The 26,329-nt window shown below is 40.5% G+C and overlaps 1 protein-coding gene across 1 annotated transcript; it reads right to left on the reverse strand.

Annotated features, from left to right (window-relative positions):
* Nucleotides 1-8,420: 8,420 nt before the first annotated feature.
* CAVIN2 (caveolae associated protein 2) lies at nt 8,421-20,958 on the reverse strand. The gene is made up of 2 exons (XM_036927999.2): nt 20,314-20,958; nt 8,421-10,820 (listed from the first exon to the last, which is right to left on the reverse strand). Exons 1-2 carry the CDS (start codon nt 20,794-20,796, stop codon nt 10,041-10,043), a joined length of 1,263 nt encoding a protein of 420 aa, XP_036783894.2. The 5' UTR covers nt 20,797-20,958; the 3' UTR covers nt 8,421-10,040.
* Between the last annotated feature and the right edge of the window lie 5,371 nt (nt 20,959-26,329).

Consider the following 26,329-nt stretch of genomic DNA (forward strand, 5'->3'; position numbering starts at 1 on the left):
GGCAGTCCTAGAATATGATCTCTCTCAATGCTGGCTCTACCCCTGCCTTCAACCACTTCCACCACTGAGGAAGATAGGTAAGACCCATGGAGGACAAGAAGAGTGGTCCCATTTATAGAAGAAATGTCCAACCCTTGTGCAGCATGGACAACTTGGAAAGGAAATCATCAATCAGCACGTGATGTAAGGTAAGGGAGGACATGGTAGGAAGACTCACTGGACATGAGAACAAAGGCCTCCGAAGCTTTAGGAAAAGATGCATGAGGCATCACTGGGAAAACAGCCTGATTGGTGGTGTGTGGAACCTGAGGAGAAAGTGGAGTGACAGCCCTGGGTAAAGGGCACCTTTTTCCACCTTGCTCCCTTGGTGCTACACACTAGAGGTGGCACCTCTGTCCAAAGAACTCTTATACCAGCCCCCATACAAGGTTCAGGCCCAGGGGTTCTCAGTATACCCTGAACTTGTTCTGTTTCCCTCAGAAACATGAGTGTCCCCAAATCAGCATGTCACACCATTCCAGAGACCCAGTCTCATTCAGACCCTCACAGCTCCATAAAAGAAATACTCTGCCAGCTAAGAGAGTTTTCCTCCTGAAGACTCGGAAGACACTGCCAGTCCCAGCTGCTCCCAGGCACCGTAGGGGAACTTAAACAATTTCTTAGAAGGTATTTTAAGACATGTAGCTCCCTGAGGAACAGGCACAGGACAGAGTTGCTGCTTGACTGGATTTCCTCATAGTTTCTCTGTTGCAATTCGCCTCCCTAGCAATTGCCTTATACAATCTTGGGGTTTGTTTGCAAATTGCTGCCAAATTACTACTAATGTGCCCTCCTCCATGTCCCAGTAGCAACCTTTAGAGCTGTGGTTTTAGGACAACTCTTTGCAGTGGAGATGAGGAAATTTAAGATCAAATAGCACATTTTTCAAGTATTAACATAAACTAATAAGCCTTCACATTATGTTTAATAGTTCATCTCCATTTCAGAGCAGTGGGCCAAGCTCTGAAGAGAAACTCTCAGCTCCTCACACAGAGAAAATGCTCATGGAAATCAAGGCCATTATTACTGCTTACTGTGTTTTCACTTAAATTGATGAAAGCAGAGCACTTGTCATTTCAGTAGAAAAAAATGAATATATGAGTTTTGTGGGAGCTTCTGGAGTTGCAAGTTATGACTAGTAATGTAAATCTATTTTTTAACGTCTAGTTCCACCCAAAGAACAATGAAAGGTAGTGGAAGTCTCCTTGTCTTTTTGTACTTAGAAGAAACAGATACGAAAAATTGGTATTCTAAAGCGATAGATTAACATTGTAGTTTGAAAACTTTAGAATGAAAATAATTAGCAAGAAATGCATCTTTTTTTGGAAGAAGAAATAAGATACTTTTTATTTCTTTGATGCTGCTCTGGAGAAAAGAGGTGGCAATGGTATCTATTCTTGCTCTGAAGCATAGATGAATTCCCAACTTCAGTTTAATTTTAACGGATGTGCTCTGCCTTTCTGTTTCCCTCCTCCTCTTCCTCTTCCTCCCCTCCCCTGGTCCCCCCCCCACCGCCTCTCCTTTCTTCTTTTTATGGTACCCTTCCTTGGAATATGAGGGAGGACTGTTAAAATCGTTTCGTGTCTAAATACGTCACTTCCTCCAGAATTTATTATTTCAATTTACTTGGAGAAAAATAAATTGATTCTTTTCCAAAACATGAACTCTTGGAGAGCCCATCTACTCTAAAAGAAGTTAGTGTTTCAGGTAGAATAACGGATCTGACGCAAACTCTCCCCACTATTTAAAAGTACTTGGAATGATAAATAATCTGTCTTGGTCTTAGGGATGATTCATTGCTGATCTCTTTGCTTATTCTTACATAACTATTAAAGACATGAAAAGCCACTCCTATGTAGCTGTGATAAAGAATAATGCATATTTACATTTGCCACCACAGAAGGAGTGCCGAGAGAGAATAAGTGAGAAGAGCTGGGTGCAGTAAGATCCTGGCTATTTAAATGTAAAGAGGAAATAAGGAGTTGCAGATATTATCTATTTATCTTTTATCCTGGAAGGACATGTAAGAAAACTGTTGACCATGGTTACCACTGGAGTAAAATGTTGGAAGAAGTGGGAAAGGGCGAGCTTCAATTTCTATTCAATACCTTTTTTCATCAATTGAATTCTCTTACCATGTTCCATAATGTGGTAGGCAAAACTCTAAGATGGACTGGAGATTTCCCAGCTCCCTGGATCACATGCCCTGCATAATCCCCAGATCTATGAGTATTATGGGTTTGACTCTTGTAATTTTATTTTGTTATAGGATGTAATTTACTTGAAAAGAAATTATCCAGGTGGTCCTGATGTAATCACAGGAGCCCTTTACAGGAAGAGAGTTTTCTTTGAAGGAGGAGGAGTGGAAGGAGGGCAAGGGGAAGGAGAAGTAGAGGAAAGAGAAGAAAGAAGAAGAGAAATCAGAGGTTCAAAGCACAAGAAGGATTGGATGCTATTGCTGGCTTGAAGATGGAACACACTACAGGGCAAGAAATGTGAGCAGCCTCTGGGAGCTGCGGGCAGTCCGGGCAGGGCTGACAGCCAGTAAGGCAGTGGGGACCTCCGTCCTACAACTGCAGGGAACTGAATTCTGCTAATGAAAATGAGCCTGAAAGCAGATTTACCCCTAGAGATGCCAGGCCAGCCAAAGCTTGGTTTCAGCCTTGTGATGTCAAGCAGAGAACCCGGCAAACCATGCTGGGCTTCTGACCTCCAGAACTGTGAGCTAATAAATGGGTGCTGTTTCATGGGGCTAATTTGTTACACAACAGTAGAAGACTATTATTAGTTACTATTAGTTTTCTGTAATATTTTAAAGAAAATGAACAATTACATTGGGGCTTATCTGGGAAGTAGGATTATGGGCCATTTTTTCCCTTCTTAATTATTTTTTAATTAAAGAACCTTGACAAATGTTATTTTAAAAAACCCAACTCTTACTTTAAAGTTAACATGCTTGCTTTCGAAGCTGGATGTAGTTACAGTACCTAAAGGAAGTCAAATTTTCTCTTGGATTTCCATTGTATATTTTAATTTATTCAGCCCTGTCTCAGCTTAGAAAAAGATAGTATATAACATTATACATTAGTAATGTGTTTTCATGAGGGGAAATTCCCTAAAACCAAATAAAACAAAAACTGAAAGCAAAAGCGATTTGAACTTCTGGCAAGAGAGAACTAAATAAGCAGTTTATTTCAGGGCTTGCTGGGGTTGCAGGAGGGAAGAGCATGTGTCTGGCTAGTTACTGTCTACCCAGTGAACCCAGTGCCTCTCACAGGGCTTGGTGTATATTATATGCTCAATATTTACTTGTTAATTAAAACAAATGAAGGCAGTCACTGTCAATGTTGCATTTTAAAGATTATAGATTTTCTCCCACCTATTCTCCTTTCTGCTATTTTGAAGTAGCACCATTTTGAAGCACCATACGTTAAAGCAGAGAAATTTCTATTTCCTATTCCTGTATATTCATTAAGTTCACACACCTACATCTGTTGCAATTTAGCTTCTTTACATTTCTATACTGGACGCTTATAATATGTTACATAGCCAAGCTACAATGTCTCCATTAGCTATCTTGAGGGACTCTTTCTCAAATAATAACTTCCTTAAGGCTGAAGATGTATTTTTCTCTCAAATTATTTGTTCCCTCTTGTTTTGCTACTATGAGCTCAAGTTACTTATCTCTTCCTCAATAGATAGAGAGTTTGTAGGTGGCAAAGACTCTTAGTGTTCTGTCTTATCTGTGGACCTCACACAGGATTTGGCACATATAGATGCCCAATACATGTAATAAATGTTAATAAAACAAAGTGGATAACTGTAGTGGGGAAATGTTTCTTGCAGACTAAAACTACTTGTAATTATTGGATAATTCGGGCTTAATAGCTTTTATTTAGTCTCAAAAAAGTCTAGCTCCACAGTCGTTGGGAGGCATCCTTGGCATCTGACAATAGAAAGAGTGATGGTAGAAAGAAAAAAGAGAGAACTAAAGATGATGATGAAATTAAACCTAATCTACATCAGTCTCCTTTTTCTCTGGTTAATTTCAGGGGGAGTCACATAAGCTAAGATATTGCTTTTCCCCATTTCATCCCAGGAGCGGAGGCTTCCTTTTATTATGTAGTGTATAATATGTATATGTATTATATAAAATTAGTGATTTAAAGTACCTAGGAAATTAGATTTTTCAAATAAGAGCACGTTCACCAGATACACAGATTTTCCCTGCATGTCATTGGGGTTCTAGAGACAACATATAGAGGACCTTGGAGAACACAGCTAATCCCTATGTTTCTTGGGAGAACACAGCTAATCCCTGTGTTTCTTGAGAGCTTCAAGTGGTTGCAAGCAAGTATGAAGTTTCACCTTAACAAAGGATGTCTTTTTGCCCCTTGTGCTAAATCTGTAACAGTTTTGTACCCCAGCTCTGAGCTCCGAAGGCTCAATTCAGCATCCAAAACTTGAGCTGTGTTCTTTCCCTTTAGTACCTTATTACTAACAATAAAGAATTGAAGAATTGGAGTGCTAGCTGGCAATTCTGCACTGATATATGGCAAAACAGAGGGCAGACTTGCTTTTCTGTCATCTGTAGGGCCTCCAGGTTACAGACAGGAGTAGATATTTTTCAACAGGAACACAGAAATGGGATAGTCACACCTATGATCAGTTTACGAAAAATACCAATCACTTCTACATCCAAGCACTCAGAAGGTAATGCACAGGTAGCTAACAATGCTAATAACCAGAACTGATGCTTGCCCATCAGAGAACATATAACCACCTATCAACATGATCGGCGAGGGTCTCCTCTGCTCATGAATGGCAATATTTTCACAAGTTCTTTAAGCAGCAAGAAAAATTTTCTTGCAAGTTCTGGCAAGGGTATTTTTGCATTTTATATTTCCCTAGGAAGGTTTTTGTGCTTTTTCTCAAGACAAATATGATCCTGTTACTAGCTTTCTGTTCTAATGTCTGTGCCTCAGGGAGGGAAAGGAGAACCCAGGAGACTTCATCTCTATAAATCAGGAATCAGGCTACATCCAGACAGCAGACAGTTATGATTGTCTCACACAATATTTAAAATGACTTGAAGCTGGTTGCCAAAAATTAAAAGCCAGGAGAATTTCCTGTAACAGGAAATCTGAATTTTGGCCCTTCACAGGAGAAGTTGATGTTTTGGCAACACTGAGGCTGATTTCCTACAAGGCAACTGGACTTGGATAGTGGCTGCCAGTCTACTATAATCCAGGGTGGGGCTCCTAGAATTCCTTTTTGGGAATTAGAAAAGAGGCACTGCTTCTGGGCGGATAAATTATAAGAGCGTCTCCTCAGACAAGACATAGCCCACATGTCACAGCTTTGCCACCATTTCCTTGAACCGTTTTACTCATGTGAGCCCTTTAGGCATTTGAGTTTGTGACCACTGACAAACCCTTTGGAAGAAGTTGCTGCATGCAACATACGTCTTGATGAGTGATGGCTGGCCTAAAGGGTTTTCTTTGATGACTTGCTCACAGAAATGGAGACACCAGCATTTGCTTGCCTTAGCTCCTGTTTTCCTTGGGAAGACAGCGGGACAGTTTGGCAGAATTATATTTAGAGGCTAGGTCTTTATGTCCTGAAGTTTCTTCCAGGATCTCCACATTCCTTCCTGCCACCCATACTGATTTGCCATTTGCTTATTTTTTAGTTGATAAGAAGATTGTTTCCAGGCACGATATAGTGACTTTTTTTTTTTAGCATGACACAGAGGAGAAGGGTATGTCTCCTTTAACCTAAAGAGTTTGAGGCAGACTTTCTGTGCCATCTTTCAATTAGATGATGCCAGTATCTATCCCTGTTGACAGCTTGCCTTATTAAACTGTGCCCAAAGTAACCCCTGCAGCTAGTGACAATAGGCAAAGCCAAGTCGCTTTGGACCCCCTCTGTGGCCTCAGCAGACCTCAATCAGTCTCTTTGTGGCTCCCCAAGAGAGCTGTGGCTTGGTGAGCTGTTTTTTCTTAGCACTGGTATGACAATTATCAAAGCCATATACAAAGTACAGCTGTATGTAATGCACATAAAAAGCAATAAAACAGTTGACTCTATACCATCTGAGAGCTTATAAAGGGATTCATAATTAAGCACAGTTGGGTGGTATAATTAGGAGTCTGTTTTGGCAGTAACATGGATTTTACTGGGGTTGAGCACTGACTTTGACACTCAATGGTTATGTAAACATGGATAAGTCTTTTAACTCTGTGACCTCCAAAGGAAAATAGTTGAATTATAACAAGATGAGTGAGAACTTAGAGTGGATGAGAACTCTGGCGTCCCCCTCTCTGCATTGTACTAGTTGGAGTAATTAACCTTAAAAGTCTTAGGTGTAAAAACAGTACCTTTCTAGGAGGATTTGTTAGACTAAATGAGATAATGCTTGCACCTAGCATGTGATTGATACACAGTACTCCTGACCCCTGGAGCACCCAGCCTGGCCTAAAGTAAGCTCTCAAAACTGCAGGGCCCCCCTCCTCCATGCTTGTGTCTTACTGTTTTGTGCACCAAGAATTTTAGCAAAAGAGACAGACAAATGGCTGCACTGGTCACTGAGTATTTACTGAGTTCATCTTAAGGAGGAAAGTCTTTAAATGTATGAATATCAAGCTGTTTTGCTGAATGTGTGGATTCTTAATTGGGGCAATTTGTGTGGAGAGTTAAAAATCATTTTAGAGTTTCAAATACTATGAGATAATGCAATGGTTAAAGCAAAAAGAAGAAGAATGTATCTTTCATAATGTAAGCCACTACCTGTTCCCTTTAGGAATGAGTTCCTGGCTGCAGAAGTCTTTATCTCACCACCCAGATCAAGCAGAATACAAAGGTCACAATGCCAATTTCATCTGAAACTTGTTTTGCAGTGTCAGAGTCTTGGCTTTTAAGGAAAGACTTGTGGTTACTATGGAACTGTTAATAATGATTGCTGCCTGTACCTCAGTTCCTCATACTCCCAGTCTCCAATACAACATCATTTAGACTTGGGCTGTAGGGCAGTAAACAAACTTTCAAGCAAGAATGAACTGGGCTTGGGTATTAGTGTCTTAATGTCAGAAATGACTTTCATTATAACCTTTACTTACACTAGCAGAGTGGCAATGTTGAAGGAGCTTCTAGTTTCCTGGTAGTGGACTGCAATCCGTGACGTTCAAACCTTGACCTTCTGTCTGAGCAGTGCTAAAAGCAGAAACACTTGGAGCTTTCATCACATAATAAAGGTGAAAAATCTCTATTTTGGGCAGAACTGGCCTTAGTTTAAGTCTTTTAATTTCATTTATGAAGAGAAATTCAATCATATACTAGATTCCTAAGTGCGAAGAGAAAAATATTCCTGTTGCAATATATTTGTCTATATATCTTAAAAATAAAATCTTGTAGGAAAGTGACATCTTTGCTGTATGTCTGTGAGATTTGTGTTCTGTGTAGTAGATGCTTCTTTCTTGTGAATAATATTTCTAAGATATGGATCTCAGTGCTTATTAATGTGTAACCAATCTTTGGGGGAAAACTAATCCAGTTCTTGAACTCCAGGCACATAAAGTTAGGAATGGGTTACTGGATGGGTGGGAAGAAGATATATCTAATTTGGGGACTTTGCAGCCTCCCTAACATGCAAATATTCAACAATAATCCAGAATAAATAGCTTCATTTCCACAACTGCTGTTCTCTCTAATCCCTATAGGATGTGTTTTCCAACAATTATCTGGCCTAATTCTTTGTTTTATTGCTTAGAATTGTAATGCTTCAAACGTGGAACATAGAATACATGTTTGTCAGTGAAATCTAAAAAGATGATTAAGTGTAGATTTTTCACTGACATGTAGATAGTTGATAGAAGCAAATAACCTAAGCATTTTTGGAAAAGGAAATGTACAGTTTACATTAGCTCTGGATTCTCCAACTCCTTGGCTTCGAGGAGTGACAGTAACTTCATAGCCGTCAAACAGGTATGCTTAGGGCCCCGAGGGGAATTAAGTCTTCTACCAAGTGTGTGGTACTGACGAAGAAAGGCTTATCTGTGTGAATAAACTGAACATACAGTTCAATACATTCATGTTTGTAGGGCTATTTAAGGTATTATAAGGTCTGGTACAAACAATAAAAATGCAGATGGAACTATCAAATTCATCAAGCTGCTACAATAAATTCAAATGCTTTCCAAGGTGATGTCAAGAAAGTTAAACCTGAAGAATGAGGCTTGGATTTCTAAATAAGATTAAGGGAAAAAAAAAGCAGAGTTAATAGGAGAAATCAAGATTGAAACAATCAACGTTACAGCTATGTTTGGGGAAGAGTTTACAAATCAATTCTTTCTGCTTGTTCTAAAATTGTTCTGCTCAAAAACTGAAGTTGTATACATTTTATTTTTTTAGTTTATTTAGTCTTCTTTAACACAGCCATTGTTAGTTCAACAATCTAATATTCGGGGTACAGAACAGCAAAATGAGGACACAGCTATATAGGTTATGACATCAGACATCTGTTAATCTGATCCCTTTAATATGAGAAGGCACAGTTTGCTAATACTGTCTTGGATTACCAATATTTGTAAGGTTACTTACAGTGAGTGGTACATAATAAAGGTAGGGAATTTGCTCCCTGGTACAACTATCTTTCAACTATAATTTAACAGTGTTCTCTAAACATTAGCATTCTGTAATTAAAAATAGATAAAGCAATATTTTAGTATACTGTTATGCAGCAGTAAAAATTACCCTGTCTGAATACATGTGCACAAGTACATAAACACTAGCATGCTTTAAAAAGAATCATATTAAAATACTGTGAAATTAATATATAAATAAAATATGACCTGGAATGAAATTACCATTATGTATAAATAGGGAAAAAAGAATCCTTCCTTTCCCATACCTGTTGATTTTTACATCTTATAAACCTACATTACATCATCTGGAGTGTAAAGGTTATTTCAAATTTGGGAAACATTGCATCAAAGAATAGTATGATCCAACTTCTTACAAAAAGCAGTATATATTAATTATGTTAATTCCAATGTTAAAGAGACAACAAACTTTTGAACTTTCTTGGAGAAATATTTGTAATGTGTTTTATTTATTAACAAAAAATGCAGCTTTAAAACAGCAAACTATGTTTTTCATATTATTTGAAAATATGAGGAAATAAAAATATTGTGAAGATACTCCAGGATATATGAAATTTTTTAGTATTATTATTTAAGGAGTGTAATACTGGAGTTAGTATTATAATATTTTACTTTTAAATGCATAGATTTTTTCTTTCTTTGTCTTCATTCTCTTTGACATTCTTTGTTTCTTTTTTCTCTTATTTTCCAACTTCCCCTTCTTAGTTTTCTTTTTCTAATAGTCCTGACTTTTATACATATGTTACCTCACAGCTGAATATTATATTTTCTATTTTTCCTTCATTTTCAATAAAACGCTGGCTTCTATTGAGTGAACAGACCACTGAAATTTCTCTGCTACCTTTTAAAAAAAGTGTTGTCTTCTTAAAGTAGTTACGTCTTTCGCTTAAATATATAGGAATACTATATATCACACACTTGAAGAAGAATAATTAGATTTACAGAGTTCTGTGGAAATTCAACATATTACTGGTACACTATGCAGCAAGCTTATGGAATGACAAATAAATGAATCACATTTCATGACTGGTATCTTAAGTAGTTTCTGGTTTTTCTAAATTAAATTGTTCGGTGTTTCTCAACTGTTTCATTTCTTCTTCCAGGCGTTTTGGAGAATTTCTACAGAAATAGAACCCAGGAGCAAATCAGAAGTGGAGCGCCTGACAGGTTGCTTTCATAGTAAATCTTGGTTATGTGTGGGCTACTGTGTGTTAAGTGGTTACTACGACAGGACAGTAACACAGAAGCAAGTGAGTAGTGCTGGAGGTGTGCAGCAGTTTTGTTTCTAGGCTCCAGTAGCCAACTAACCAGAAGTGCGGGCGGGCGCAGCGGGCTGGGCGGTTAGGCGGTCTGGTCCACCTGCAGCACTGCTGGCGGCACGGGCTCCCCCGCCGCCCGCTCTGCCTCCTGGGAGGGTAGCCCGTCGCCTCCTTCGTAGCACACCTTCTGTGCCTGGTCCAGGGCCACTGTCTCCTCCTCTTCATCCTCCACAATGGTCAGGTCGATGTTGCTGTCCCTGCCCGAGTTACTCCCTCTGGAGGCTGCCCTCCCAGCATCCCCGTCCACCAGGGCGCCGGTGAGGGACTCCTCCGAAAGGCCCTCCGCGAGCGAGCTCTCCTCCTGGTCGTTGGGCATCTGGTCACCCCCAGGCATGTCTTCGGACTTGGTCTCATTTTCTGCAGGGCTCTCTCCTTCTTGGACTTTCCGTCGACCAAAAGTGAGGTGAGAGACCTTGAAGGGGGAGATTTTCCCCGAGGATATTTTTTGGTTATTGGAAGTGAAAGATTTCTTAATCTTCTCTCTCCTCTCTGCAGATACGATCTTGGTCCCCAGCTTGTTCATCTTTTTCTCGATGTTCTGGCGAGAAAATGCTTTCTTGAGACTATCTACTTTCCGGAGGCTGGATCTTTTTATTTTCTCTGCTGTACTTTCGCCCATCTTTTCCTCTGAACTGTCTTCCAGGGCCTCTTCCTCACGGGGCAGGTCGTCATCCGAGGAGAGGTCCACCGTGTGCAGGGTTTCCTCCAGGGACTTGTTCTCGTCAGCGAGCCCCTCCTTCCCCTCCACGGCCCCGGGACCTGGCTCCTTCACAAACACGCTGGCAGGGATCTCATTTTCTTCCTGAAAAGATGGACAATGTGTGTTTCATGTCAGTGACACATTCCACAAATAGTCCTAAACTGCTGTAATTTGCAGCCGATGTGTTTTTGACACAGGGGGATGATGGAAACCAAACTTTTGTGGCTTCAGTTTTCTAGATTATGAAGAGTTAATTCTAAACTGGTCAAGTCATTCCCCCTAGGGTGGATAAGGCCAAGGGCTGCCTCTTGGGAATATTAGGAGGGCAGCTGGCAAGGGCTATATCAGCGACAGGCAGGCGGGAAGTGGGCTGTGGCTCTGATAGACCGGGACGCTAGCTTCCTTGATAAAGGAGCTAAAGTAAGTTACTGTTAGCCCAGAGGTCCTCTCTCTGCTCCCCTCCTTTGAGGTCAGATGCTCTATTCCTGCCAAAATCCCACTGAGAAGAGCCTGGAGGTCAAGTTGGAAGATGAAAATGGGGGCAGGGGAGAGAACTGGGAAGTTCTCCAGTATCAGAAACCATGTAAATCCTTGATAAGGTTCTCTCCCCAACTAGAAGTCTGAAGTAAAGTTATGGTCAATTTATATCTGTTCAAAAATACATAATTGTTTTTCTGGTGACATAATTTTAGAGTAAGAGAAACAAGGGCCAGCCTTACTGGGGGCACATTCGTGAAAACTTGCGGTTCAGGATATCCTTTGTGGGCATTTATAAGAGGAGGTGGCCTACTATGGCTGTTTTTAGAGTACTGAGGGACAATTCTGCTGCCAGATGCAGCTTATGAAGGCTCTGTTGTTAACCAGCTTCCTTGGACAAGAATACTTCTGGGCCCCCACCTAGATCTAGGAGTGAGGAGAGAAGCTCAGGAACCTGTTTTCCCGGCCCCTCACTATTCCAAGCACTTCTCTTCCTCCAGCTTCTAGGCCCACAGACAGAGATCTGCCTGGCCCTGTGTCTCTGGGCACCCAACCTGAGCCTTGTCTCCCAGATATGAGCGTGACGGTGCTTCAACATTGCTAAGTGGAGAGTGTTGGGTAGAAGTAAAAATTGAATTCAAACTTGGGTCACACAGCATAGGAATTCCTTTGATTTTTATATTTGCCTTTAAATATCAGAAAATGAGAGCCAGCCAGCAAGGTGCCTTCACACTTTCATTGAAAGCAAAGGTACTGTAGAAAAAATATGTGACAGGAGGTCCAAGTGTGTCTTTGTTGTACTGCTAAGTGGCTGTGTGGCTTTGAGAAAATAACTGAATCTCCTTGGGTCTCAGTTTCTTCCAGATATGAACAAGAGGATTTGACCTAGATTAGCAGGTTTCAAACTGCTCTCCCAGGGCCCTAGGGGTTCCATAGGAATGCTAAGATGGGCCAGACCCTAGAGCCCACTGCCACTCAGGCTTCAACCAGGTCCTCTGTGTTACCTGATCATATTGTGAACAGCCCTGTAAACTTTTGGTTTGAAAATTAATGGGTTTTAGTGAATTTAAGAGTCTATCTGGGGTCTAGACTTCAGCCCTAGTTCATGTTCAGGGTAAGAACTTCTCTTCTTGTTTTGCAATTTTGGTTGACTGAAAAGTCAATAAAATTGGGGTTATAATAAAAGACATGCTCTAAGAGTGTGCCTGTATACTGTTTAACTTCCTGCTACAAAGACTAAGTGAATAAAGTTTTTCTATTGAGAAACTTATCTTTCTCCTTGCTCAGCACTGAATGGTGGGTATAATTATGATACTCTGAAAAGATACAGCCCTGTGTTTCCCCCTTACACACACACTCATACCAGTATTTTCAATAAATTGGGTTGAAACAAAGGATAGAGTTTTGGGTAGAAGTAAAAAGCAGAAAGTCTGGTTAAATAGAGTATTTGTTGGAGTAAAGAAATCACAAATTGTTTCCCAAAGCTCTCTTCATACCTTCCCATTCTGAATGTCACAGAAAGTGTCAAACAGTATAAAAGACAAAGTAAAAAACTAAAAGGTGTATGGGAGTTCCACGAGTCATTTATGACACAGACTTTTACAGAGAGCAGTTTTCCTGTGTTTTTAAGTCTCAACTTGTCTCTTTCATGACCGTGTACTCCCCATGAGGGAGAAATTTTGGTCTCTTGTTCACTGTTAGGTTCCAGTGACTAGCAGAGTTCACCACAGCTCAACCGTTGTTTGTTGATTGAGTGCATGTTGTGGGTCAGGTGGCTTTCTAAGAAACCCTGACGGCAGCTGGAATAGAAGCTGTCCTCTGTTGGGTAGTCTGAGGACTACAAAATAGTGGGATTAGCTCTGTGCCTAGAAGGAGGTTTGCAGACTGATGATGTCACTGGGAAATGAGGAAAACCTAAGGCCCAAGGGAAATAGCCATTTGCATTTTTAAGGAAGGATTTTAATCTCTGTGGGTGAGTATTACTGAAAGAGAGACAGACTGCAGACATAGCTGGGCTCCGATACTTCGTCCAGAAGCAAAATGACTTCTGGGGCTTGACAAGTGGGTTGGGAGGATTTGACAGGAGTTGTTAACAGGAAAGGAAGAAGCTGGGGGCTCAGGGAGATGTCACCGAAAGTCTTCAGTGAAGCAGGCAGAAGTGCCTGTTATCTGATATCCTGATACCCTGACATTTTCCCTTTCTTCAACCTCAATGAAATGTAGATGTATTAACTGTATTTCTGAAAGAATTAAATGAATAATACTGCATCTCCTGAATGTATATTGTATTACTAAAAAGGCATAGTTACTGTCAAGTCTTGGATTCATTTGTCTTTCTCATCATGTGACCTTGGAGGGCAGTCGAGGGAAGGTGAGAAACCCAGCTGAACTCTTTTGTACAATGGCTGGGGAATGTATATACAGGCTTTCATGCCAACTATGCAAATAAACCCAGTGGAAAGAGACATAATCCAGAATGAGTTGGATGTGGCTTTATACAAGTGAGCTCTATCTTCTTGTCTGCTTTGCTTCTGCTGTCATTTTAATTACTCGAGCAGCATTTTGTGTTGCATCTACTGGACAGTGTTTATTTTGTGACTTTTTATGGAGTCTGTTTTGAAGGTAAACTCTTTCCTTTCACACAGGAACTTGTAAATTTCCAAGCATATGTGGGTCTTACCTTTCCGTAATGTTTGTAGTATCAGCAGAAAATACTGACACTCTTCAAAATCTCTATTCCTCAGTAAAATTGTATGCATGGTGTTTGACTATGAAGTAACTGTTGTGATGGCGGAAATTCAACTTGAACTTCAGACAGCAGAGCGTCTGTAACTGCAGCATCCCCCCTAGTGCCCCGTCTTCCTTATATACATGTCCTGACTCAGTCCTCTCACACACCCCTCCTGGAAACATTTGATACCGCCTACAGGTAAGGTGACACTTCTGCTTTCAGCCTCCTGTCATGACAGGTTTTGATCTGTTCTGTGATCTGCTTTCTCTGACAGATTCCAGTGTTGGTGGTTCTTTCCAGCGGGAGGATCACGTAGATGTCCTCCATGCTGTCACTGCTTGCCTGTACTGGTTATGCACATATCTGCTTAAGGTGTGTGACTCCCTAATACGGCATTAAGCAGCCCCATGGGTTGAGTTGCTTCCCCAGGCAGTTCCACCCAGCAGAAGCCCTGAGGAGCAGCTGACTATTTACCCAACAGATTTACTTTCAAAAAGGTACTCAGTCCCCACTGGGACAGATGCTCTTGGTTCTGACCTTTCACGAAGACCCCTAGGAGTTTCTCAAAGGAGGGAGAATTAAACAGCGCACTTCAAACATATATGAATGATATGCTTGCAGCATACAAGAGAAAAGGAATGAAAAGAACTCTTGAGAAGTGGCATTTGTCCTTGCACTTTCGCTTGTTTGCTATTTATATTGATTCTTGTGAACTGATAGTCCCAGTTGTGCGTGTAGATATCAACAGAGAAACTTACCAACATGATGGACACTTCTTGAGTTGGAGCTCATGGAAGCACATCTTTGCACATATGTACGCACTTTAAAAAGATGTACACACTTTAAAAGAGGAGACTCTATGCCCAGCAGTAGAGAAGAGTGGCTACAGTAAGTCATTTAAAAGCTTGAATAAGGAGAGAGAAGCCAGCAGATTGCTCTCCTGTCACTAACTTATCCCTGTTGTTAAAGGACAATAACAAAGGCTGTCATATTCCCACAGGGACCTGATGGCATCCTGGAGTGATATGAGGACCATAAATTTGTGTCTATGGAATGTTTTATTCAATAATCTCTAACTACTAGTTATTAAAATGGAACTATGCCCACCTGACATTCTGATTTATAGGTCTCTTTTACACATTGATGGTTTTCTCCTATTTGTGTTTCTGAGGTATAGATTGCCAAGTGGATAAAGCCATTGATTAGAACTGCACCCCCAAGGCAGCTGTCGGTGGAATCAGCAAGTCATAAGAATAAAATGCATTAGTTATAATCCCTGAGCAGTCTTTCACATTCTGGAGGATTTAAAAGTTTCATTATTTTTCAGTGTTATCAAGGGTTCAGTTCCTTTTTAAGATCACACTGGTTAGGTATTCTTTGTCACATACATACACACAAACCCACAAAAAAACAAAACAAAACCCAAATCGTACTGAATTATTTAAAACCTGGTACAGAAAACCCAAGAAATATGAACTTTGCCACAGTGGGATTATAGTGTTTGTTTTTACTCATTTCACAACTCAACTCAATAATTTCTATTCTTAATAAAATAAAACCTTGCTAGTCACTTTGTTTCTCAGGACCTCTGCTTCTTTGATATAAAATCATGTTAAACTAAGTGATTTCTGGCTCTACAATGTTTGATTATGTGATATTAGCCTAAATGCCATGAAAACAATGAACAAATTGCAGAAGTGATCTCCTAGTGTACTAATGTCAAACATGTTTTGTTTCATGGAAGAATCACAACTATTGGACCTGAGCCATACTGGGGAACATTGTTCATTCATTTAATTCAAACAGATGTAGGTTACAAAACAATGGAAAGGGTAGCATTTACTCTGAAGGGCTGCATCTGAGAAAGCCTAGTTTTTTTAATGTATGAGAGAAAGGAATGATTCTTTTGAAGAAATACCAACAATAATCAGTATTCACTTAAAATGCCTGAGGCAGTACTAACATTCAATAAGTATAAATAATAACAGTAAGAACTAGTATTTTGTTTATCTCATCAACTAAAAGGGCACTGGATAAGTAACACACTAAAACCAATATCCCATTATAGGAACATTTATCAATGTGATATAAACATCCTGACTTGTCATAAAGCTGCCTTTGATTATCTATATCCCCTTTTCTTCTAAGTCTGTACTAATTTAGCAGTTTTCAGAGCGGTGGATTTGGATGGAGAAAGCATAGTCTTTTAAAAAATTTATTTAAAAATAGTTTGAAGATGGTGCACTTTTAACACCTTTCTAAAATTCTGATCTCATCATAAAAACCCCAAATGATGAACACTGGATCACATTTATAGGATTGATTCTCCATGAACATATCCACAGCAAATACCTAACCTCTACTTTTTCATCCAATTTCATAATTTTATGTGGATGAAAGTGTAAGCTGTCTATGAGTACTCTTATTTTGTTCCCCTAATTTGAAATCGTTCCTAAACTGCTTTTTCAAATAATCATTATTATAATTTAAGAGGTCATCAGTGGATGCCACAACTTCAAGGCCAGTTACCTGTGAAATTCTAGTCTCTTTAATTAACAGAGAAAATATACTCAACGTAAATTCACTGATTTTCTGTTCAAGTTCTATTTTTAGTAAAAGCCATACCTATAGGCAAAGAGTCTTATTAGTCTTAAGTATTTGCTTTTGCATCAGCAACCCCTTGGGGTCTTATTTCATTTATACTGGGTCTTGTCACAGTATTATGAATTCAAACATTGATCCTAAGGTATTATGAAAAAAATGTATAAAGGAAAGCTGTTAAGTTTAGCATGGATTTTACAATTTATTTTATTGATCAAAGGGAGATGAATTTTCTTGTTTTAGATACTATTGGTTATAATTTAAGTAATTGCCAAGGCATGAGAGGCTTAACAGCTTCAAAAATGTTGTAAGTTCAGCATAGATTTAAATAAACAGTGACATATTTTAAATAGGACAAAGTTAGGAATTTTTGAAATGCTAATGTATAAGTGTCTTGTAGATAGTTGAAAGTTTGCTCTTTCTATTGATCCTCTCAGTAGGGGTGTGTCTAGGGTAGTAATTATGCCAATGGATAAAATAATAATGTCTGCCAGAGAGGGGTCGAGTTCAGGGATTGAGAGAATAAGTATAACCAACCACCGCCGCCACCACCTGCAGGTCCTGGAGCACACAGGGGGACTTTGCAAACTGGAAATGTAACCTTCCAAAGTCTATAGAACTGAACATGCTCACATCAGGTGACAGACTTTCTTTTCTTACTCTCTTCTTTTATTTTCACAAGTTTGTTTTGTCTTAAACTAGAAAACCAATAGACTTAGTAACAGAATGTCTAGCATAGGGTTCAAGTGGGCTGAAAGTGACAAATTACTTAAAAGATGTAGAGTGGTAACCGGGACATTATTGGTCCACCTCACTCTTTGCAGGTCTAGGGAACATCCACCCTCTGCTGTGCTGTGAAGACCGCTGCTACTAGAAGGGTCCTTTAGGGTTGGCCCTTGGGCAGAGTCCTTTGCTTTCACGGAGTGGTAGGACACGATACTGATTTCAAACGGTAGTTGTACAGTGTTTGGCAGGGAGTGGGAGTGTGTGTGTAGCTTTTATTAAGTCCCAGCTAAAAGCATAAGCATAGCTGTTTTAAGATCCTGGGTAGGGTGGGGTCGGTTTTTACTCAAGAGCTGTATTTCCAACCAAGCAGGAGTATAGCCTCCTCTCCAGGCAAATGCATCTCAGACCCATCCAGGAAGAGCTTCATTCCTTGAGTTCTTACACCGTATCGATTACTAGCCATTTTAAATATATCATTCAATTTATTCCTCACCCTATGAGAGAGATATGGGAAAGGAGACATCACACTGGAATTAATTAAATTAAATGTGAAGTCAAAAACCAGCTTCACCACTGGCTTAGTAAGTAACTTTGGAGAAGCTATAAACCTCTCTGTGTCTCAGCACCCTTATCTGTAAACTGAGGGCAAATGAGATGATGCCCCAAAAGATGCTTAGCACAATGTGCAGGGCTCAGGCACAGCTCAAACACTGTTTGCACAAGATCACAAAACTGACAATATAGTTGATCACACAGTGAAACTAGGATTTGAACCAGCGTATGTATGACCAATACATATTCTCTCAGTTCCTGAACTGGACCCCTCTCTAACACACATGATTATTTTATCCACTGGCATAATCACTACCCTAGACACCCCTACTGAAAGATCCAGAGAAAGATAACCTTTCAACTAAGGGACTACATTTCTATTTTTTTTCAAAATTATCATCTTGCAAAGCTTTGAGAGTTGAGATTTCTAATATCCTTTAGGCTAATAAATAACCTTACATGGCATAAGAAAGGTCCAGGTTCTTTCTTGCCTCCTAAACCGCTCTTTAAAAAAAAAAAAAGTGTCCTTGGAAGCTGCTTGCTAAGAGGCTCATAATGGAGCCTGAACTCATTGCTTTGGAATTGCTTAGCTTCTGCTGAGCACCCCTGTTTTACCTTTTCCTCTTGACGTGGAGAATTCCTACCACTTCTGGCTGCAATTTCACACCTGTCAATCCAGTGTGACGAAACAGAAGACCATAGCAGGGTTTCAACAGTAAAATATGTCTTTAAATTCCCCAACAGTTGTTTTTTAAATGTCGGATTTACAATTCTCTTGAATTTTTAGTCACATATCTTCTCCATCCCTCTCCCCAACCTCTATGGAACATCCATGGCAAAACAAAACAAAACAAAACAAAAACAAATCTGATAAATTGTGATTTTCCTCTACCAATAAATACTTTTTTCCTCTTTAACTGAGTGATAGGACAAGAGATAATCTCTCTGATTCATACTGGAGGAAGGGACATTTCCTTTGGTAACTGAGATTTAAACAGGCCTGTACATGTTTGGTTTTGTTTGGAGATCAGTATTTAATTTAGAAATGCCTTGAGAACTGAGATTTCTAATATCTTTCAGGCTAATAAAGTAAGGATCTTATATGGCTTAAGAAAGGCACAGTTACCACATCTCTTCGCAGTTCATCTGGCGCATGAAAAGCTATTCCATTTGCATTACAAGCTAAAAAATTTCCGGGCTGCAAAAGCCTGCAAGGTATAGGAGGACATCAGCTGCCTGAAGCTTTACAACATCAAGTGTAATTTGGGGAGGACAAAAAAGCAGCAGGATGAGTCTTTCCTTTTATGGGGGGAAGGAGGCTTAGGTTCTAACTTGGCAGAGCTGATTCATTTAGAAACAGAAGCGTCCCTCGGTTTAAATTCCAATGTCTAAATCTCTCTTGGGAGATGAAGGCTCTTCTTGTATGCCTTTCACAATCAAACAGTTGGTTATAGCCTCTCCCCTCCATGGCTTTGAAATCCTCTCCTATTCACATGGTCACAACAAGACAGCCCTGGGGCAGGGATGGCAATTGCTTCCTGGGCTCTGCATTGGCTGGATTCCACTGGGCGGAAGGGCTTCCAGAATTAGGCAGGACTGCCCTGGGATTCACAAATACCCACCACTTGGCGGAACAACAGCCCCACGCAATCTCCCTGTCCCCAGATAGCCTCTTGCTACATTAATTGCATCATTGATGCATTAAAAAAGTTAAGTGGCCTTTTATTCTAAGGCAACCATTTGAAGGAGAAAATATTCAAGACTAGCCTTTGTATCTATAACTGATAACACTGCTTTTATTTTTACTTTACAGTGGTGGTCTCTGAGCAAGGAGAAGCATATCTCGTGCATTTGTTAAGAGTTATGCTCTGAATTTTTAGTGCATCATTTGCTAGAAAAGAACAAGAATCGCTTTAGCCAAAAGAGTATTGAAAGGAATAGGCTAGTTCAACTCTTATGGAATCCGTTTTCAATACTTGGTTAGTCCCTAAAACACTGGTAGTCTTTGGACAAAGGGAAATCTTAAAGTAGTTATGAGTTTGACTTTTTAATTAAAAAAATAATAAAAAACTCACATGATTACCGCATTTCCATGAGGAGTTAATAAACAACCACTGAATTAATTTGCCCTGTCCAGCTAACAGCTGCAGGCAGAGCCCCAAGTTCATAATGCAAAGAGACAAATAAATATGACTTCAGTGTATGCAACTGCTCACCTTCCCAACCTGTATGGAGTGTGTACAGGTGCTCCCTGACAAACGACCTCAGCCTACTAACCCTGTGGCACCTGCCTTGGGTTTAGGCTGCAAGAGACCTGGGAAATTCCCACTCATGAGTGCAGATTTCACATACACCCCCCCCGCTGGAGGCTGACAGAACAATGCCTTGTGTGTGTGGTCTCTGACAGGCAGGACAGATGTACAAATGGCGGTGAGAGCCAGGCCAACTGAGATCATGCATGCTGATGCATCCCAGCTGGTGACAGGTGGAGGAGCAGGGGCCACTGACCTGGAAGATGAGCACTTTGAAATGGTTGCGTCTTAAGAGCTGGGCGTGGTTGTTCTCCAGTTGCTTGACCTGCGCGCACTGCCTCTCCATGCGGTCCTTGACCGCCCGAGTGTGAGCGCTGACCTTGCGGGTCTTCTCCAGCAGTTTGCTCACCGTGTTGCTGGTGGAGGCCTGGTACTTGGAGAGCTTGGTGAGGTCGTTCTGGATGCCCTTCACGGAGCCCTCTAGGCTGATCTGCCGCTGCTCCATCGTGTTCTGGTTCTCCTGCACAGCATCCAGCATGTTCACCAGCTTGTCCAGGAGTGTGAGCACCGTGACGGCGTTCACCTGTGAGTTGTCCTGGATGGCCTCCCCCGTGCTCCTCGGGTTCAGGCTAGGGCTTGGAGTAGAGGAGGGCACTGGGCTGGGGCTGGCTGGCTTCTCCTGCCACACCTCAGAACCCTGGAGCTGGAACTTTTCAGCTTGTGCCGTGCCCTCTCCCATGGCTGAACAGGTGGGAAAGTTCTTCTGGCTCTGGTGAGAAGGACAGCAGTGAGGGGTGCAGAGTGAGGACCGCTAGTATGAGCTCAGAGCACCGCGCTCCAGGACTGGCAGAGGTTCAGACAGGCAACAACTGGCTACACTGATCAGGAAAACTGCATTCCAGCTGCTCTTAAAAGCCCTACTCCACCCAGTGGGAGGAGAAGGTTACAGAACAGAGAACCACTCAGGGTTCAGAAGCCTGCCCACACTTCCTAACCATGATCTCCTCAGCATAGGGCACTTTCCTGCAGGTTTAGCTTTTCTTTCGTATTCCCCTTCCCTTTTAAAAACAAGTTCAATGCCATGTTTCAATCATGACTTCATCTAGAGGCAGAGAAAAACATGCTAATTTGGCTCAGCTCCAGAGCCTACACTTAGCTAAAGCTAGTAAACTTTTCTCTGGCTGCTATGCTACAGATACAACAGAGAGCCTGTTTTTTTCCTGCCCTCCCCCTACCCCCCATACAAGTTATTGTAACAGAAAGTATTGTTTGCACTTGCCCTGGAACAGACTGATGTGCTGCAGAATGCCTGGTGCTTTTTTGAGAGGGGCCAAGTTTAAAGGCTGCTTGCAGTCAAGCTTGTATTGTCAGTTTTTAGTTAGCAAAGGCATGGAAGTAACTCTGATAACGACAAGGAAAACAGTTCAGTTCTTATTACTCATACAATTAGGGATTCTAGATAAGTAGAAAGAGACCAAATCTCTCTTAAAGGGCATTAAAACATGTAATGCTGTTAAAGGACTTTCATCATGTAATAGATGGAAAATTTTTGAATGACCACGTTCTTTGTTTTGTTTTGTTTTTAATTTAGAGGGCTTTTTGAGAAGAAGAAGAAGAAAAAAAAAGAAGCATGATCTCTTAAAGAACCTACCACACTGATTTGTTTTAACTAATTTCCAATCTGGGCTGAGAGATTTTCACAAGTACCCATCTCTGCAAGGCATGCATTGACACGTGCCCAGAAGTGTGCTTGGCAGTCAGGTTGAGTTGGAGTTTCTGAAGTGCTTCTAATGTTTGACATTTCCAAATTCCTATTCAGTGAAGTGGCACACCTGTTTGAAACGTGGCTCTCCTCAGCCCAGCCCTTGGGACGTAGGGCTTATTTCCTAAAACGACTTTACATGCTTGAATTGGTTTTAAATGTATCCACCTTTTGAAAGTGCTGTCAGCAGGAAGTTTGTAATAGGCCTTCGATGAACAGTTTTGGGAGGAACAAATACCAACTCATATTGAATCAGGGATTAATAATGAAAAGTGCCATTCTTCAATATCAGAATCTACATGTAAGCCAATCAATCAGCAGGTCACTTGTTGTTACATTTATTGAGTTTTTGTGTCCATGCTATCTGCTCAGGGCTATGCTTAATAAACTGTTCTGAGGATACTAATAAAGCGTGGTCTAAGACCTGCCCTCAGGGAGTATGCCTGCTCATTAAGAGATGAATTAAAGATATTTACAGAGGTCCACCAATTTCCTCAGGTAATAGGTATCCCCCAAATCTACTTGGAGTGAATTTTTAAAATTAGGGAAGAAAGGAGTGAAAAGATTGGGTTGGGGCTTTATCTTTTAAAATGTAAGAAAAATTTTAAATTAACTAACATTGAACAACAATTTAGTTGGCCAATTATGTGTGAAACATAAGAACAAAGGATGAATCAAGTGTTGACTTTGAGAAGCATAATTTTCTAACAAAATTACATGGTATCATGATACCATGTCCTTTTACATTTGACTTCTGTGGGCATATCATTAATAGGGTCACTATTACAAAAATCTTTGAGAGCTTCATCAGGTTTCCAAGAGCCTCTCTTAAGTTTTTGACATTCCATTCAAATCATTCCCTTTTGAAGCACTTACTGTGCCATCCTCGGTGTGAATTTCTTCAAATGTTATATATTCCAGCTGCAGATTCTCATTTGTCAGAGTTGCCCATGATATGGGGGCTTTTCTAACATTACCTTCATCAGATTTGCAATTTCTTACGTATTTTGAAAGATTTGCCATTTCACATTATAATCACTTTGCCCTGATTTTGCATTGATTTGCATTGATTCTGCATCACCTTGCTGGATATTGTATAATCAGTTAGACAGCAGAGACATTAGAGATGTGGGCTGAGGTAGGAAAAGGAGAGAGGCTAGTTGTTAAGCAGGAAGTAAGGTTTGTATGTGGACTAACTTATTTTTGAAAATTTATTTTGAATACACACTTAATGTATAACAGCTATCTGCTGCTGTGTAACAAACATACCAGCCACTGAAAACAATAATCATGAGTTTTATTGATTCATGAGTCTGTGACTGGCTAGACAGGAATCAGCTGGAATGGGTCATCTCTGCTAGGCACATTCATTCAGCTGTAATGGAATCTGGAATGGTCTCAATCACTTCTGGCTCCTTACTTGGGATGATTAGAATGCTGGGATTTCTCTCTCCGTGCGTGGTCTTCAACCTCTCGGGATGCTCCTGTTTTCTCAATAGGGAAGTCAAATGTTTTTTTACATGGTGCCTCAGGGTCCCCAGGGAGTGGAAACAAGGATCTCTAAAAGCTAGGCTCCGGAACTCTCCTCTTGTCACTTCCGCCACATTCTGTTAGTCCAAGCGGGTCACAGGCCAAGCTCAGCCTCAAGGGGACAGGAAATAGACCCCACCTCCTATGGGAGAGGCATCAGTCTCAGTCTCTTTGTGTTTTCCCATTCTGGATCAGTAGCAAGCTCTCACGCTCGGTTAGCCGTTTAGCAGAATTTCTAGGCCAGGGGCAGCTCAGTGGCCTCCTCGGTTGCTCTTTTCCATTAAAACCCATTTGGGATCCTGACATTCTTGGTCTTATTGCTGTGGCAGTGATAAGAGACCTGGAATGATGAGCTCACAGAAAAGAAAGCTCTTCTCTTCAACTGCTAAAGAAGAAGAGAAGGCTAAGCTAGCCACTCTATGTGTCTTTTACTTTGACCCCATGTTGGTATTCAAAAGCCTTTCAAAGACTGGGTTGCTTCTTGAGTAGGAGGTCATCTATTAACCACATGGAAAGAAAGAGGAACAACATAATTTTTTTTTTTCCTAAGGGAAGAAGAAGGAGAGAAAGAGAGAAAGGAAAAAGAAGTGTCTTCTAAGATGAAGAGGAACTTTTCCACCTTTTTATTATTCTTCATGAAAACTCTTTCTACCACCTACCATACTCATCACATACTTGTGAGGTGTTCTTTCTGTCTCTAGCTTCGGGATGTTGAGAGGAAATTCTCCATGGATCTTTCATATTTCTGAATGTCTTTTGAGCAGATACACTGATAGTCTGTTGTTCTGGGCTATCTTTTCAAGAGTGCTTATATAGTGAACAGCCTTGGAAAACAGAGACAGCAGCAGGGGATGTTCAGTGACATAAAGATAATGGTTCCCACTGACAAAGGTTAGACAGGTTGTTTGTAGTCTCTCATAAAAGATTAGGATTTCCTAAACTTGGGATATCTCAGTTTCATGGCATAGGATCTACCTATATCCACTTCTGTGTCATCCCCATATGACTTGGGGGAAGGTGAAGGGAACTGATGTGAACATGAAGCTTATGTGTCTACTGTGCCCTGGGTAATAATGTAGTTGTTTTGGAACCAGGAGTCTTGTACCTTCTGCCATGACACTGAAATAGGTTAACTTGTTTACAAGTAGCATAAAATGTCAGACCATTCATAGCTCTTCACACTGCTCACTGTTTCATCTAACCATAATATCTTGCATGAATGATGTTGAGAGAAAGAGGTTGAAAATATAGAAATATGTTTAAAGATGTTGGAATCAGAGGACTGGCTAATTCAGGGTCTCAAAAGGCATTTGCATCTGCATTTTCTGTGGACTGAATCTTGCATGGAAATAGAATCTGCAGAGGGAGACTATGTCCAGTGGTAATCATATCTTGACACAATCGGGATTTCTGATACCAGGCCATGCTCCCAGCTCAGTGCTTGAGGGCAAGACTCCATATCAGGAGAGAGTGGTCCCTGTATCCCAGGAAGGTCTCCAGTAAGTACAATGGAATCTTTTTGGTTATAGGTTTTGGAGGCTGGGGAAGATTCCTACTGAAAACAGCAGAGCTTCCCTGAGCATATTCTTGCTTGGTAGTTTTGGGTTGGGTGAGTGGCCTGGATAGTTGCTTCCCAGACTTATTTATCATGCTTCTAAGAATGCACTCATTCATATATTCAGTGAATAAGCATTTATTGATCTCTAATCATTTTCAAGGAACTGTGTCTATTTCTGAAAGTATATGGTTGAGTGAAATACTTATATCCTTGTTTTTATAGAATTTAAGGATCGAAGGAAGACATCGTCTGTGTTTTACATTGAGGTTATGTTCCAAGAAAATACAATGTGAGAGATAAAAGATGGCTGAAAATTATTTGCTAGTTTTCCAGTAAGAGGTGGAGTCTAATTCCCATTTCTTTACATCTGGAATAACCTTAGTCACCTACTCGGCCAATTAGAGTGTGCCAGAAATAACAAGCTGGGATTTCTGAAGCTGGGACATGTGAAGGTTTATTAATTTGCTCCCGAGTTTCTTGGGACTCTAACTCTGGAGGAAGCCAGCTCCATGTAAAAAATATGACTCTGTAGGTCTGCCATCTATGAAGGAGCCCAAGCTAGCCATGTGGAGAAGCTATGAGGAGAGGGAAACTGCTGGCTAGCCTCAGTCTCAGTTAGCTTTAGCCACTTGAGCACTTCCCCCTTCTGTGCCCAAATAATGCTTTGGGCATCATTGCTGTGGCCTGCCCAGATTTCTGACCCACAAAATTGTATGCATAATAAAATGATTTTTGTTTTATGTCACTAAGTTTTGGGGTCCTTTGTTATGCAGTAATAGATAACTGTGAGCATGTAGTTTGCAATAAAAATGCAGTTCTTTAAGAATTATTATTAACAGCTAGGTTTGTTCCTGGAGCTCCTATATCCAGTACTTTTTTTTTTATTATTCCCAAACTTAACCCCTAAAATGATATTATAACACAAAATGAAAGATTTTGCATGATTATTCTTACCTTAAGAAAATTTAACTCTGAACTTGCTGCCAAAGGTGCTGGGGTGAAAGCATATTACTAAGAGAAGAGGTCTTAGGAAGAAAGGAGGGTGCAGTGGAAAGATCGCTTGGCCACATCTGGCTTCACTTGACCTTGCATCCTGCAGTGGGTACAGATGAAAGGGAGGATGCACTTTGTAGGAGGCCTGAAGGTCCTGCCTTTTCCTTGTACTTTGCTGAGGCAAAGGAGAGGAATTAAATGTTCACTTTTACTAGACATACTAAGGATGAAAAGCACATGATTGCATGACCTTAATCTTTCCCAACCAAAGTCCCAGTATAACCTATTAATGATGTCAGTGTGAAATACAACAGCATATAAGGAAATCCTATATAAATGAGAGATGAAGCATAAATAATGTATAGTTTTGACATAAAAGGTAGATTGCAGCCTACCACCCTTGTACTGTCATTAAGGAATGCCATGATT

This window comes from Manis pentadactyla, chromosome 6, assembly GCF_030020395.1.
Source record: "Manis pentadactyla isolate mManPen7 chromosome 6, mManPen7.hap1, whole genome shotgun sequence".
Classification (NCBI taxonomy): Eukaryota; Metazoa; Chordata; class Mammalia; order Pholidota; family Manidae; genus Manis; species Manis pentadactyla.

What these genes read in the sequence shown, in the direction of transcription:
- CAVIN2 (XM_036927999.2), bottom strand. Translation starts at nt 20,796, where the DNA reads ATGGGAGAGGGCACGGCACAAGCTGAAAAGTTCCAGCTCCAGGGTTCT. An exon ending in TCAAAGTGCTCATCTTCCAG is followed by an intron (nt 10,821 to 20,313) that starts GTCAGTGGCCCC and finishes CCATCTTTTCAG; the next exon opens with GAAGAAAATGAGATCCCTGC.